The 16,079-nt window shown below is 43.2% G+C and overlaps 1 protein-coding gene across 1 annotated transcript in view; it reads left to right on the forward strand.

Moving 5' to 3' along the window:
- The first annotated feature begins 1,806 nt into the window (after positions 1-1,806).
- Positions 1,807-16,079, forward strand: part of LOC110457058 (N-acetylated-alpha-linked acidic dipeptidase 2-like) — a 100,403-nt gene continuing 86,130 nt past the window's right edge. Inside the window, exon 1 of the mRNA XM_021508156.1 lies at positions 1,807-1,880. Within this exon, the coding sequence (XP_021363831.1) occupies positions 1,849-1,880 (32 nt within the window). The 5' untranslated portion in view covers positions 1,807-1,848. The remainder of the gene's footprint in view (positions 1,881-16,079) is intronic.

The following is a 16,079-nucleotide window of genomic DNA, read 5'->3' on the forward strand; positions in this document are numbered from 1 at the left end:
AGATATTCACTCACTGACCAGATATAGACACCAGATATTCACTTATTGACTAAATACAGACACCAGATATTTACTCACTGACCAGATATAGACACCAGATATTCACTAATTGACAGATACAGACACCAGATACCCCCTCATTGACAGATACAGCCACCAGATATTCACTCAATGACAGATACAGACACCAGATACCCCCTCATTGACAGATACAGCCACCAGATATTCACTCACTTACCAGATATAGACACCAGATATTCACTTATTGACTAAATACAGACACCAGATATTCCCTCACTGACAGATACAGAAACCAGATATTCACTCACTGACCAGATATAGACACCAGATATTCACTCACTGACAGTTACAGACATCAGATATTTACTCACTGACAGGGATAGAGACCAGCTTGTGTAATTGTAGGGAATCATGGTGACCTGAGTAAGTGGAGACGGGAATCATTACATTGTGTCATTCATAATAATAGAATAGTGGATAGAAAAGAGGAAAGACGTGTATGTCTGGTTACATAATTAACTGTTGATTATGGTGTCAGATGTTTTTCTACAGTACTAGTGTAGCTGAACTTTTCAACATTGAGGAGAGGAAACCACTGGCTATAGTTGTGTGTGACTGTAATTAGTCTCCACAGAAACGTTTCACCTAGGAACCTCGTTAGGTTGTTGACGGTCAATCTATTGTATTACAGTAATTATATGAATTGGCTAACAAGCAATGTAATTACATTGAAGAGTTAGTTTGAGACAGAGGTAGTGTATCATACCACTTGAACAATTGTTTAATGAGGGTGATATCTACAGAAGTGGCCGAGACTTCAAAGGACAGCTTGTGGACAGACTAGGAAAGTTTGAGGTTCAGAAAGTGAAAAATCCAAGTCTTTAGGTAAGTGGCAGAGACTTTACAGGAAAAGCTGAATTAAGATTTAGAGAACTTCAAAAGAACTAGCCAAAGTGTGCTTATATATATATATAGTACCTGTGGCTGTGCTTCTCTATAAGGTAAAATTTGGCCACAAATCAGACAGTAAATTCCTTGAAAGTGAATACAGATAAGAAATGGAGAAAAAACATGCATTTTAATGTGCTGTTTCGAGTTTGAAATGCAGTTTTTTTCAAATCACCTACCATTTTTTTGGCAAGTTGTCAAATGTGTGGTGCCCATCAAATCCTTGAAAAGAGGAATTTCAAAAAGCATTTGCATTTTCTCCAAAAGCGCAATTCATATTTTTTTTTGGAAAATTGTCAGATCTTTATGTGGCAAGCAATTTTATGACAACCAGGGAATATTGTGTATACCCAGACTGCACCGCTAGGAAAGCATCCGTCTCCCTAGGAGTATTGGTATAGTGAGTTACTGGAGTGTTTGGATGGGGAAACTCCTGTGTGTGTACGGCCGTGTTTCGGAGTTAAGCCTTCCATAGCACTGTCTGCTGTACTCCGCGATTAAGAGCATTTTTTCAGCTTCCATTCGGTACCAGGGGAACTTTATTTACATAAATTGAGAGGCATACTAGAAGTTGTTCCTGCGGAAGATAACCTCATTGTTTCTCTCAGTGTCGGAGTGGGATAAGCTGTGCTGCTGTTAGAATTTCTAGGACCAGATTATTCTCTAGGACCGGAAACTCTCTACGATGGAAAGTCTTTAAGACAAGATATTCTATAAACAGGAAACTCTATAAGGACTGAATATTCTCTAGAACTGCAGACTTTCTAGAATGGAACATCTCTAGGAGCAGATATTCTATAGAACCGGAAACTCTATAGAACAGGATATTTCCTAGAACCGGAGACTCTTTACCACTGTGTCATATGATTTGGAGTAGACATGAGTACTCTTGTGTCAATGTTTACAGGAAGGTAGGTACAATTCTTGTTAACGACTTAACAATCAACACTCAGACCTTTGGCGTACATAATGTATCACTGCAAGTACATAGCACCTGTATACTGACACCTCTATTTATAGGAAAGGGATCTTATTGTTTGTTGTGACTACACAAAGTGTCCTGTATAGCTATAGGGGACATGCATGTTGTGACTACACAAAGTGACCTGTCTATATAGCTATAGGGGACATATATGTTGTGACTACACAAAGTGACCTGGATATGTAGCTATATGGGGACATGTATGTTGTGACTACACAATGTTGTGACTACACAAAGTGACCTGTCTATATAGCTATAGGGGACATATATGTTGTGACTACACAAAGTGACCTGAATATATAGCTATAAGGGACATGTATGTTGTGACTACACAAAGTGGCCTGGATATATAGCTATATGGGGACATGTATGTTGTGACTACACAAAGTGACCAGTATATATAGCTATAGGGGACATATATGTAGTGACTACACAAAGTGTCCTGTATAGCTATAGGGGGCATGCATGTTGTGACTACACAAAGTGACCTATATATATAGCTATAGGGGACATATATGTTGTGACTACACAAAGTGTCCTGAATATACAGCTATAGGGGACATGTGTGTTGTGACTACACAAAGTGACCTGTATATTACACAAAGTGACCTGGATATATAGCTATAGGTGACATGTATGTTGTGACTACACACAGTCACCTGGATATATAGCTATATGGGGACATGTATGTTGTGACTACACAATGTTGTGACTACACAAAGTGACCTGTCTATATAGCTATAGGGGACATATATGTTGTGACTACACAAAGTGACCTGTATAGATATAGGGGACATGTATGTTGTGACTACACACAGTCACCTGGATATATAGCTATATGGGGACATATATGTTGTGACTACACAAAGTGACCTGAATATATAGCTATAGGGGACATATATGTTGTGACTACACAAAGTGTCCTGAATATACAGCTATAGGGGACATGTGTGTTGTGACTCCACAAAGTGACCTGTATATATAGCTATATGGGGACATGTATGTTGTGACTACACAAAGTTACCTGTATATATAGCTATAGGGGACATGTATGTTGTGACTACACAATGTTGTGACTACACAAAGTGACCTGTCTATATAGCTATAGGGGACATATATGTTGTGACTACACAAAGTGTCCTGAATATACAGCTATAGGGGACATGTGTGTTGTCACTACACAAAGTGACCTGTATATATAGCTATAGGTGACATGTATGGTGTGACTACACAAAGTGACCTGTATATATAGCTATAGGGGACATATATGTTGTGACTACACAAAGTGTCCTGTATATACAGCTATAGGGGACATGTGTGTTGTGACTACACAAAGTGACCTGTATATATAGCTATAGGTGACATGTATGTTGTGACTACACAAAGTGACCTGGATATATAGCTATATGGGGACATGTATGTTGTGACTACACAAAGTGACCTGTATAGCTATAGGGGACATGTATGTTGTGACTACACAAAGTGACCTGTATATATAGCTATAGGGGACATATATGTTGTGACTACACAAAGTGNTACACAAAGTGACCTGTATAGCTATAGGGGACATGTATGTTGTGACTACACACAGTTACCTGTATATATAGCTATAGGGGACATGTATGTTGTGACTACACACAGTTACCTGAATATATAGCTATAGGGGACATGTATGTTGTGACTACACAAAGTGACCTGTATAGCTATAGGGGACATGTATGTTGTGACTATACAAAGTGACCTGTATATATAGCAATATGGGACATGTATTTTGTGACTACACAAAGTGACCTGTATATATAGCTAGACGGGGACATGTATGTTGTGACTACACAAAGTGACCTGGATATATAGCTATATGGGGACATGTATGTTGTTACTACACAAAGTGACCTGTATATAAAGCTATAGGGGACATGTATGTTGTGACTACACAAAGTGACCTGGATATATAGCTATATGGGGACATGTATGTTGTGACTACACAAAGTGACCTGTATATAAAGCTATAGGGGACATGTATGTTGTGACTACACAAAGTGACCTGTATATATTACTATAGGGGACATGTGTGTTGTGACTACACAAAGTGACCTGTATAGCTATAGGGGACATGTGTGTTGTGACTACACAAAGTGACCTGTATATATAACTATAGGGGACATGTATGTTGTGACTACACAACGTGACCTGTATATAAAGCTATAGGGGACATGTGTGTTGTGACTACACAAAGTGACCTGTATATAAAGCTATAGGGGACATGTATGTTGTGACTACACAAGGTGCCCTGTATATAAAGCTATAGGGGACATGTGTGTTGTGACTACACAAAGTAACCTGTATATATAACTATAGGGGACATGTATGTTGTGATTACACAAAGCGACCTGTATATATCGCTATAGGGGACATGTATGTTGTGACTACACAACGTAACCTGTATATAAAGCTATAGGGGACATGTGTGTTGTGACTACAAAAAGTGACCTGTATATATAGCTATACGGGGACATGTATGTTGTGACTACACAAAGTGTCCTGTATATATAGCTATGGAGGACATGTATGTTGTGACTACACAAAGTGACCTGTATATATAGCTATAGGGGACATGTGTGTTGTGACTACACAAAGTGACCTGTTTATATAGCTATAGGGGACATGTATGTTGTGACTACACAAAGCGACATGTATATATAACTATAGGGGACATGTATGTTGTGATTACACAAAGCGACCTGTATATATCGCTATAGGGGACATGTATGTTGTGACTACACAAAGTGACCTGTATATATAGCTATAGGGGACATGTATGTTGTGACTACACAAAGCGACCTGTATATATCGCTATAGGGGACATGTAGGTTGTGACTACACAACGTGACCTGTATATATAGCTATAGGGGACATGTGTGTTGTGACTACACAAAGTGACCTGTATATATAGCTATACGGGGACATGTATGTTGTGACTACACAAAGTGACCTGTATATATAGTTATAGGGGACATATATGTTGTGACTACACAAAGTGACCTGTATATATAGTTATAGGGCAGACAGCTATATATAGCTATGCTGTGATGATATATACAGAGTTTTACTACCATCAGTTCTCCATTGTATTAAGTCTGTAGAAAAGAACACCACAATGACCTTCCTGGTAAAAAGATCATTCTGTTCACGATCGCAGGGCTTTGGACGTGTTGGTGTCTGGGACAGGAAAAGGCTGCTCCCTTATAATAAGTGGATTGTTCTCACAGTGAAATATTAGCAGTTTTCTCCTCTGAGACTTAGGAATGCCAATACTATCCCAGGGCCAGTCTAAGGCTATGTCTGTTATCAGTCAGTGCACCAAGGTTTCTTTCCCAACAACCTTGCCCCTGCCATCTCTAAATAGCCAAATATTTTATACATTTATATAACTGCAGTTAAATAAATTTCACCTCCAAAATGTAATTTAAAATTGCTAACTTTCGATAGAAATTACATATTTTGAAATATTTATAGATGGTGTTAAAGTTTGGGTACCAATTACTATACTACTTTAAGACTCAATATGACTTAACTTCTACACTTGGGCTCAATTTAAGCTTGAGCTTCTAACTCCTACACTTGGGCTCAATATATTAGCATGAGCTTCTAGCTCTTGCACTCGGGCTCAATATGAGCTCTCAGCTCCTAACAGGCTATGTGAGTGTGTTTTAAGACAATGTAGATATATGGCATATATCAATTGCTTCTTCTCATAAACATATTGATTGTCTCCATCTGATGTTAGTGTTCATGTGAGGCAATACCTAATTCAGGCTATTCATGATCAGTCACTACTGTTTTGTAGAAAGTTTATGTTTCTTATTTTTTTTCAATTTTGCAAGTAATAAAGTAACAAATATGTGTTTTCAATTGAATAAAGTTTTAAACAATAACGTTTGGGATGAACATTATTTATTGGAAATTAAAAGGCACTTCCTCTTCTAAACAGTCCAGCAGCAGTACCGTACTGGCCAATGTATGTTCTCATGATTGTCCCACATTACTGAACTATATTTAGCCAATGTACTAGTGAATTGTATGGCAGTGCTATACTGAACTATATTTAGCCGATGTACTAGTGATTGTCCGGCAACACTGCATTCTTTTGAAGTTGAGCAAGTGTAAAAGTGCTGTATTTAAAAAAACATTTAGTCAATGACAGAAACATGGCATACCTATATGATTCTAACACATATTGGGTGCTATTTTGTAGATATGATACTTACCCTATAGGGGTCATTTTTTTCAGGAAATAGTGACCTTGTTACATGTATAGGCTCAAAGTGGCATGTTGAGCTTGAGTTGACAGTGACATCAACAAGAGATCACTTGTCCACAGTTGAGATTTGATCTTGGTCGTTTTGATGCTTGAACACTAGTATATCTTTTATGAAAGATCTTTTTATAAAACCAATAAAATTTTCTATGTGACGCTTCAATGACTAGTACGATATGCAAAATTTTCTATGTGACGCTTCAATGACTAGTACGATATGCACAGTGTCAACTTCATCAGACAAATGACAAGTGAAGCGTATGCACACAAAAGTGTAAAATGTGTTCAAGTTGTCCACAAAATCGATGTTTGATTTCGGCTACACTGTAAGCGTATGTACAAACGTTGTTATATATGTACCGAAATGACTCAATTCAGCTACGCTTTGTTTAATACTTGGTCACAGATGTGTGAGTCTTTGAGCCCCCTCGTCTCGATTTAAAACTGTCCCACTGCGGGGTATCCAGATGGCTTCCTTTATCTGCTGCTTGAACAGATTGCTTTTCTGTCCAAAACTTTAGAGTTATCCCAGTCAATCACATGATTTTTCTGTGTGGCATGGTCTGTGATTGCCAATTTATTTATCTGGGACTCCGACTGCATCCTTTCTGATCATGTGGATTTCCTACCTTCTTGGGTTTCTGTATCTTTCCTGTGTTCACCAAGACAGACCCCAAATCGCCTTCAAGTCTCTCCAATATACGAGGCGTCGCAGTTTTTGCATCCAATTTTGCATACACATTCTGCGACGTTTTCTTTCGGTGTTTTATCCTTTGGGTGTACTAAGATATTGTGAAGCATCTTGCGGGGCTTCATGGCTGTTGCTATGCCATGACCGGGATATATCATCTGGATGGTTTCAGATAAACCCTTTATATACGGGATGACCACTTGACCTTTGGTTTTGTTCTGATCCTTGATAGGCCCTTTCTTGTTCATCCCCTTATTTTGACACTGTTTTTGTACCCGTTTTAGGGCCTAGCTATTCCGGATATGCACATGTTCTCATTGCCCTAGCGATGTGATTCTGCTATTGTGTTTTGTCCTGTTGTTCTGTGACTATTGTATCAAATCTGTTGAGCAATGTACGTACGACGCCTAACTTCTGGTGCAAAGGATGGTGAGATTTGAAGTTCAGGTAATGGTCCGTATGGGTCTTTTTTCTATAGAATCATACCTTCACGGTTCTGTCTTCTGTCTTTACCAGTAGAGTGTCTAGGAAGGGAATTGTGCCATTGGTTTCTTCCTCACATGTAAATTTGATGTTGTTAGTGGCATCTATGGTGTTGATATGTGTGGTCAAATCCTTCTGTGACCTCTTCTTGATTATCTCAAGTATGTCGTCAACGTATCGTTTTCATAAGCTATAGGCTTGCATTCTATGGGGGCAGTGGCTATTGCTTCTTGTTCCAGATGTTCCAAGAACAAATTGGCCACAATGGGAGACACTGGACTACCCATAGCAGTGCCGAAGCGTTGTTGATAGATGTTGTTTCGTAAACTAAAATATGTTGTTGTCAGCACAAATTCCAGCAAATCCATTATGTCCTGAATCTGGAGGTTTGTATTTTTGCGCCAGGATCTGTCTAATTCTAAGCTTTTCCGAATGATTCTAAGTGCGTCGTCAATGGGCTTCCCCGGTCTGTTGGTAAAGAGAGAGACAACATCATGTGAAATAAATTCTTCATCTTCCTGAATCATGAAGGTAGATATAGCTTCCGCTAGATCTTTCAAATTCTTGACATGGTGTTCCGATTTACCCACTCAAAGACTCTCGCACATCTATGATCAAGTAGTAAACAAAGTGTAGCTGAATCGAGCAATTTCAGAACATATATAACAACTATTGTAAGCCGCCAAAATCGACATCAATTTTGTGGACAACTCGTACACATTTTACACCTTTGTGTGCATACACTTCACTGGTCATTTGTCTGATACAGGTGACAGTGTACATATCGTACTAGTCATCGAAATGTCACATAGAAAATTGTATTGGTTAACGTTGTGTAAAAAGAACTTTTCATAATCCATACAAACCTACCTGAAGAAAATGTTTAGAAATATCCGAACTAGTATATCTTGTAGCAAGGCAGGCATCAGGTGAAATATACTGAAGCGCGCCTTTTGTAAATCTAATATATGTTCTTTTTCTGTCTGCGAGAGTGATGTAGACTTCAAACTTCATTACATAGCTGTTCTCTCAGCACCTGTCAACAATATTGATTGTACGTAATATATATATCTGTCTGCAACACCTATTTCCTAACTATGACATTTGTTATTCTTTCTGACACCTGTTATCTGTCTGTGACACCTGTTATCTGTCTGTGACACCTGTTGTCTGTATGTTACACCTGTTGTCTGTCTGTGCCCCCTGTTGTCTGTCTGGGCCCCCTGTTGGCTGTCTGTGCCCCCTGTTGGCTGTCTGTGCCCCCTGTGGTCTGTCTGTGCCCCCTGGTGTCTATCTGTTCCCCCTGTTGTCTTTCTGTGCCCCCTGTTGTCGATCTGTTCCCCCTGTTGTCTTTCTGTGCCCCCTGTTGTCGATCTGTTCCCCCTGTTGTCTGTCTGGGCCCCCTGTTGGCTAGCTGGTCCCCCTGTTGGCTGTCTGTGCCCCCTGTTCTCTGTCTGTGACACCTGCTATCTGTTTGTTACACCTGTTGTCTGTCTTTTCCCCCTCTTGTCTGTCTGTTCCCCCTGCTGTCTGTCTTTGACAACTATTGTTTATCTGTGACACCCGTTATCTGTCTGTGCCCCCTCTTGTCTGTCTGTTCCCCGTGTTGTCTGTCTGTGTCTCCTGTTGTCTGTCTGTTACGCTGTTGTCTGTCTGTTACACCTGTTGTATGTCTATGAAACCTGCTGTGACACCTGTTATCTTTCTGTGACACCTGTTGTCTGTCTGTTACACTGTTGTCTGTCTGTTATACTGTTGTCTGTCTGTTACACTGTTGTCTGTCTGTGCCCCCTGTTGTCTGTCTGTGCCCCCTGTTGTCTGTGTTTGACAACCATTATTTATCTGTGATACTTGTTGTCTGTCTGTGACACCTGTTATCTGTCTGTGACACCTTCTATCTGTCTTTGACAACCTTTGTTTATCTGTGACACCTGTTATCTGTCTGTGACACATGTAGTCTGTTTGTGACACCCATTGTCTGTCTGTGAAACCTGTTGTGTGTCTGTGACAAATGTTATCTGTCAGTGACACCTGTTGTCTGTCTGTGACACCTGTTGTCTGTCTCTGACACCTGTTATCTGTCTGTGACACCTTCTGTCTGTCTGTGACACCTGTTGTCTGTCTCTGACACCTGTTATCTGTCTGTGACACCTTCTGTCTGTCTGTGACACCTGTTGTTTGTCTGTGACACCTGTTATCTGTCTGTGACACCTTTTATCTGGTTGTGACACCTGTTATCTGTCTGTGACACCTTCTGTCTGTCTGTGACACCTGTTGTCTGTCTGTGACACCTGTTATCTGTCTGTGACACCTTTTATCTGGTTGTGACACCTGTTATCTGTTTGTTACACCTGTTGTCTGTCTCTGACACCTGTTATCTGTTTGTTACACCTGTTGTCTGTATGTGACACCTGTTGTTTGTCTGTGACACCTGCTATCTGTCTGGGACACCTGTTATCTGTCGGTGACACCTTCTGTCTGTCTGTGACAACTGTTTTATGTCTGTGACACCTTCTATCGGTCTGTGACACCTGTTATATGTCTGTGACACCTTTTATCTGGTTGTGACACCTGTTACCTGTCTGTGACACCTGATGTCTGTCTGTGACAACTGTTATATGTCTGTGACACCTTCTGTCTGTCTGTGCCACCTGTTATCTGTCAGTGACACCTGTTGTCTGTCTGTGCCCCCTGTTGTCTGTCTGTGACACCTTCTATCTGTCTGTGACACCTTCTATCTGTCTGTGACACCTGGTGTCTGTCTGTTACACTGTTGTCTGTCTGTGCCCCCTGTTGTCTGTCTTTGACAACATTTGTTTATCTGTGACACCTGTTATCTGTCTGTGACACCTTCTATCTGTCTGTGACACCTGTTGTCTGTCTGTTACACTGTTGTCTGTCTGTGCCCCCTGTTGTCTGTCTTTGACAACATTTGTTTATCTGTGACACCTGTTATCTGTCTGTGACACCTGTAATTTGTTTGTGACACCCATTGTCTGTCTGTAAACCTGTTGTCTGTCTGTGACAACTGTCATCTGTCAGTGACACCTGTTGTCTGTCTGTGACACCTGTTATCTGTCTGTGAAACCTGTTGTCTGTCTGTGACACCTGCTATCTGTCTGTGACAACTGTTATCTGTCTGTGACACCTGTTATCTGTCTGTGACACCCATTGTCTGTCTGTGATACTTGTTGTCTTTATGTGGCACCTGTTGTCTGTCCTTTACACCTGTTGTCTGTCTGTTACACCTGTTGTATGTCTATGAAACCTGTTATCTGTGGTGACACCTGTTATCTGTCTGTGATGACATGTTATCTGTCTGTTACACCAGTTGTCTATTTGTGACACCTGTTATCTGTGGTGACACCAGTTGTCTTTATGTGACACCTGTTGTCTGTCTCTGACACCTGTACACATTGTCTGTATGTGACACCTGTTGTCTGTATGTGACACCTGTTATCTGTTTGTTACACCTGTTGTCTGTCTGTGACACCTGCTATCTGTTTGTTACACCTGTTGTCTGTCTGTGACACCTGCTATCTGTTTGTTACACCTGTTGTCTGTATGTGACACCTGCTATCTGTTTGTTACACCTGTTGTCTGTCTGTGACACCTGCTATCTGTTTGTTACACCTGTTGTCTGTCTGTGACACCTGCTATCTGTTTGTGAAACCTGTTGTCTGTATGTGACACCTAATGTCTGTCTGTGACACCAGTTGTCTGTCTGTGACACCTGCTATCTGTCTGTGACACCTGTTATCTGTTTGTGACACCTGTTGTCTGTCTGTGACACCAGTTATCTGTATGTGACACCTGTTGTCTGTCTGTGACACCTGTTGTCTGTATGTGACACCTGTTATTTATCTGTGACACCTGTTTTCTGTGTTTGACACCTGTTCTTTGACTGTTATTCTAGTTATCTAACACCATCGGCTGACGAGCTGTTGTTCTTTGTAGCTGTGCTAACTGTTTTCAGTGGACAGCTTTTCCTTGCTTCAGTCTGTACAGCTATATTAACTGTGGTCAGTGATGCCCTACTCTGTATGTTTAATGGTCAGTGGGCTGGTAATTAACTGTCACAGTAATGAGTGATGACTGGTATTTATTGATGACTAGGGCCACTGACCAGACTGTCGGTCAGCTTACACTGATCTAATCTTCCTCCTACTGACTTACCCAATCTACACCAACATTATAAGGCCTCTCACTCCTCCTGACTTACCCAATCTCCACCTCTCACTCCTCCTGACTTACCCAATCCCCACCTCTCACTCCTCCTGACTTACCCAATCCCCACCTCTCACTCCTCCTGACTTACCCAATCCCCACCTCTCACTCCTCCTGACTTACCCAATCCCCACCTCTCACTCCTCCTGACTTACCCAATCCCCACCTCTCACTCCTCCTGACTTACCCAATCCCCACCTCTCACTCCTCCTGACTTACCCAATCCCCACCTCTCACTCCTCCTGACTTACCCAATCCCCACCTCTCACTCCTCCTGACTTACCCAATCCCCACCTCTCACTCCTCCTGACTTACCCAATCCCCACCTCTCACTCCTCCTGACTTACCCAATCCCCACCTCTCACTCCTCCTGACTTACCCAATCCCCACCTCTCACTCCTCCTGACTTACCCAATCCCCACCTCTCACTCCTCCTGACTTACCCAATCCCCACCTCTCACTCCTCCTGACTTACCCAATCCCCACCTCTCACTCCTCCTGACTTACCCAATCCCCACCTCTCACTCCTCCTGACTTACCCAATCCCCACCTCTCACTCCTCCTGACTTACCCAATCCCCACCTCTCACTCCTCCTGACTTACCCAATCCCCACCTCTCACTCCTCCTGACTTACCCAATCCCCACCTCTCACTCCTCCTGACTTACCCAATCCCCACCTCTCACTCCTCCTGACTTACCCAATCCCCACCTCTCACTCCTCCTGACTTACCCAATCCCCACCTCTCACTCCTCCTGACTTACCCAATCCCCACCTCTCACTCCTCCTGACTTACCCAATCCCCACCTCTCACTCCTCCTGACTTACCCAATCCCCACCTCTCACTCCTCCTGACTTACCCAATCCCCACCTCTCACTCCTCCTGACTTACCCAATCCCCACCTCTCACTCCTCCTGACTTACCCAATCCCCACCTCTCACTCCTCCTGACTTACCCAATCCCCACCTCTCACTCCTCCTGACTTACCCAATCCCCACCTCTCACTCCTCCTGACTTACCCAATCCCCACCTCTCACTCCTCCTGACTTACCCAATCCCCACCTCTCACTCCTCCTGACTTACCCAATCCCCACCTCTCACTCCTCCTGACTTACCCAATCCCCACCTCTCACTCCTCCTGACTTACCCAATCCCCACCTCTCACTCCTCCTGACTTACCCAATCCCCACCTCTCACTCCTCCTGACTTACCCAATCCCCACCTCTCACTCCTCCTGACTTACCCAATCCCCACCTCTCACTCCTCCTGACTTACCCAATCCCCACCTCTCACTCCTCCTGACTTACCCAATCCCCACCTCTCACTCCTCCTGACTTACCCAATCCCCACCTCTCACTCCTCCTGACTTACCCAATCCCCACCTCTCACTCCTCCTGACTTACCCAATCCCCACCTCTCACTCCTCCTGACTTACCCAATCCCCACCTCTCACTCCTCCTGACTTACCCAATCCCCACCTCTCACTCCTCCTGACTTACCCAATCCCCACCTCTCACTCCTCCTGACTTACCCAATCCCCACCTCTCACTCCTCCTGACTTACCCAATCCCCACCTCTCACTCCTCCTGACTTACCCAATCCCCACCTCTCACTCCTCCTGACTTACCCAATCCCCACCTCTCACTCCTCCTGACTTACCCAATCCCCACCTCTCACTCCTCCTGACTTACCCAATCCCCACCTCTCACTTCTCCTGACTTACCCAATCCCCACCTCTCACTCCTCCTGACTTACCCAATCCCCACCTCTCACTCCTCCTGACTTACCCAATCCCCACCTCTCACTCCTCCTGACTTACCCAATCCCCACCTCTCACTCCTCCTGACTTACCCAATCCCCACCTCTCACTCCTCCTGACTTACCCAATCCCCACCTCTCACTCCTCCTGACTTACCCAATCCCCACCTCTCACTCCTCCTGACTTACCCAATCCCCACCTCTCACTCCTCCTGACTTACCCAATCCCCACCTCTCACTCCTCCTGACTTACCCAATCCCCACCTCTCACTCCTCCTGACTTACCCAATCCCCACCTCTCACTCCTCCTGACTTACCCAATCCCCACCTCTCACTCCTCCTGACTTACCCAATCCCCACCTCTCACTCCTCCTGACTTACCCAATCCCCACCTCTCACTCCTCCTGACTTACCCAATCCCCACCTCTCACTCCTCCTGACTTACCCAATCCCCACCTCTCACTCCTCCTGACTTACCCAATCCCCACCTCTCACTCCTCCTGACTTACCCAATCCCCACCTCTCACTCCTCCTGACTTACCCAATCCCCACCTCTCACTCCTCCTGACTTACCCAATCCCCACCTCTCACTCCTCCTGACTTACCCAATCCCCACCTCTCACTCCTCCTGACTTACCCAATCCCCACCTCTCACTCCTCCTGACTTACCCAATCCCCACCTCTCACTCCTCCTGACTTACCCAATCCCCACCTCTCACTCCTCCTGACTTACCCAATCCCCACCTCTCACTCCTCCTGACTTACCCAATCCCCACCTCTCACTCCTCCTGACTTACCCAATCCCCACCTCTCACTCCTCCTGACTTACCCAATCCCCACCTCTCACTCCTCCTGACTTACCCAATCCCCACCTCTCACTCCTCCTGACTTACCCAATCCCCACCTCTCACTCCTCCTGACTTACCCAATCCCCACCTCTCACTCCTCCTGACTTACCCAATCCCCACCTCTCACTACTACTGACTTACCCAATCCCCACCTCTCACTCCTATTGACTTACCCAATCCCCACCTCTCACTCCTACTGACTTACCCAATCCCCACCTCTCACTTCTCCTGACTTACCCAATCTCCACCTCTCACTCCTCCTGACTTACCCAATTGCCACCTCTCACTCCTCCTGACTTACCCAATCCCCACCTCTCACTCCTCCTGACTTCCCCAATCCCCACCTCTCACTCCTACTGACTTTCCCAATCCCCACCTCTCACTTAGTCCTAAACTGTGCAGGGCAACTTTTGAGACTGATCGGATAAACAACATGGCCGACAGGCAGCTATATTGGATTTTGATAGTGAAAGTTTGTTATCACTATTTCTCAAGAAGTACAAGAGGGATCTTTCTCAAATTTAATATGTAGGTTCATCTTGGTCATAAGCTGTGCAGGGTAACTTTTGAGACTGAACGGATAAACAACATGGCCGACAGGCAGCCATCTTTGATTTTGATATTGAAAGTTTGTTTACGCTATTTCTCGGGAAGTTTCAATGGGATCTTTCTCAAATTTGATATGTTGGTTCCCCTTGGTCCTTAGCTATGCAGGGCAACTTTTGAGACTGATCGTATAAACAACATGGCCGACAGGCAGCCATTTTGGATTTTGATAGTGTAGGTTTGTTACCACTATTTCTCCGAAAGAACTAGAGGGATCTGTCTTAAATTTTATATGTAGGTTCCCCTTGGTCCTAGCTGTGCAGGGCAATTTTAGAGACTGATCGGATAAACAACAGGACCGACAGGCAGCCGTCTTGGATTTTGATAGTGAAAGTTTCTTATCGCTATTTCTCGGGAAGTACGGGAGGGATCTTTCTCAAATTTTAAATGTAGGTTCCCCTTGATCCCTCGTTGTGCATGTTATATTTTGATCATAAAAACAAAATGGATTTAAAGAAGAACTTAACAGATCTTTCTCATATTGCAATGATCGATTCTATTTCTTTCACATTTAGTACTGAACTAGTAAATATGTAAAATGACAAACTCACTTTGAAGGTTGGCTTTCATACACATCAGTATTAAGTTTAGATCAAAAGTTACCTCAAGGTGCATTTACTGTTAACATGACTTGATCAAACAGATTAGAGGAAAGAAGAGAAAAAATCAAACTGACAAAGAACTAATGAAGATGGTACAAAGGTGGGCGCCAAGATCCCTCTGGGATCTCTTGTTATATTACCACTACATGTTTCAGCTTTTGTTCTGCACTTTGTAATGTCTTAAGATATTTGTTTTTTCCAAAATTGTGGTAGTATTTGTCCCTGTGTGTTGACACTGTGGTATATTTTGTCCTGTGCATTGACCTTGTGGTATATTTTGTCCCTGTGTGTTGACACTGTGGTATATTTTGTCACTATGTGTTGACACTGTGTTATATTTTGTCCCTGTGTGTTGACACTGTGGAAGTATTTTCCCTGTGTGTTGGCACTGTGGTATATTTTGTCCTTATGTGTTGGCACTGTGGTATATTTTGTCCTTATGTGTTGACACTGTGGTAAATTTTGTCCATGTGTGTTGACACTGTGGTATATTTTGTCCCTGTGTGTTGACACTGTGGTAGTATTTGTCCCTGTGTGTTGACACTGTGGTATATTTTGTCCCTGTGTGTTGACACTGTGGTATGTTTTGTCCCTG

The sequence above is a fragment of the Mizuhopecten yessoensis genome, unplaced genomic scaffold, assembly GCF_002113885.1.
Source record: "Mizuhopecten yessoensis strain PY_sf001 unplaced genomic scaffold, ASM211388v2 scaffold9021, whole genome shotgun sequence".
NCBI classification, from domain to species: Eukaryota; Metazoa; Mollusca; class Bivalvia; order Pectinida; family Pectinidae; genus Mizuhopecten; species Mizuhopecten yessoensis.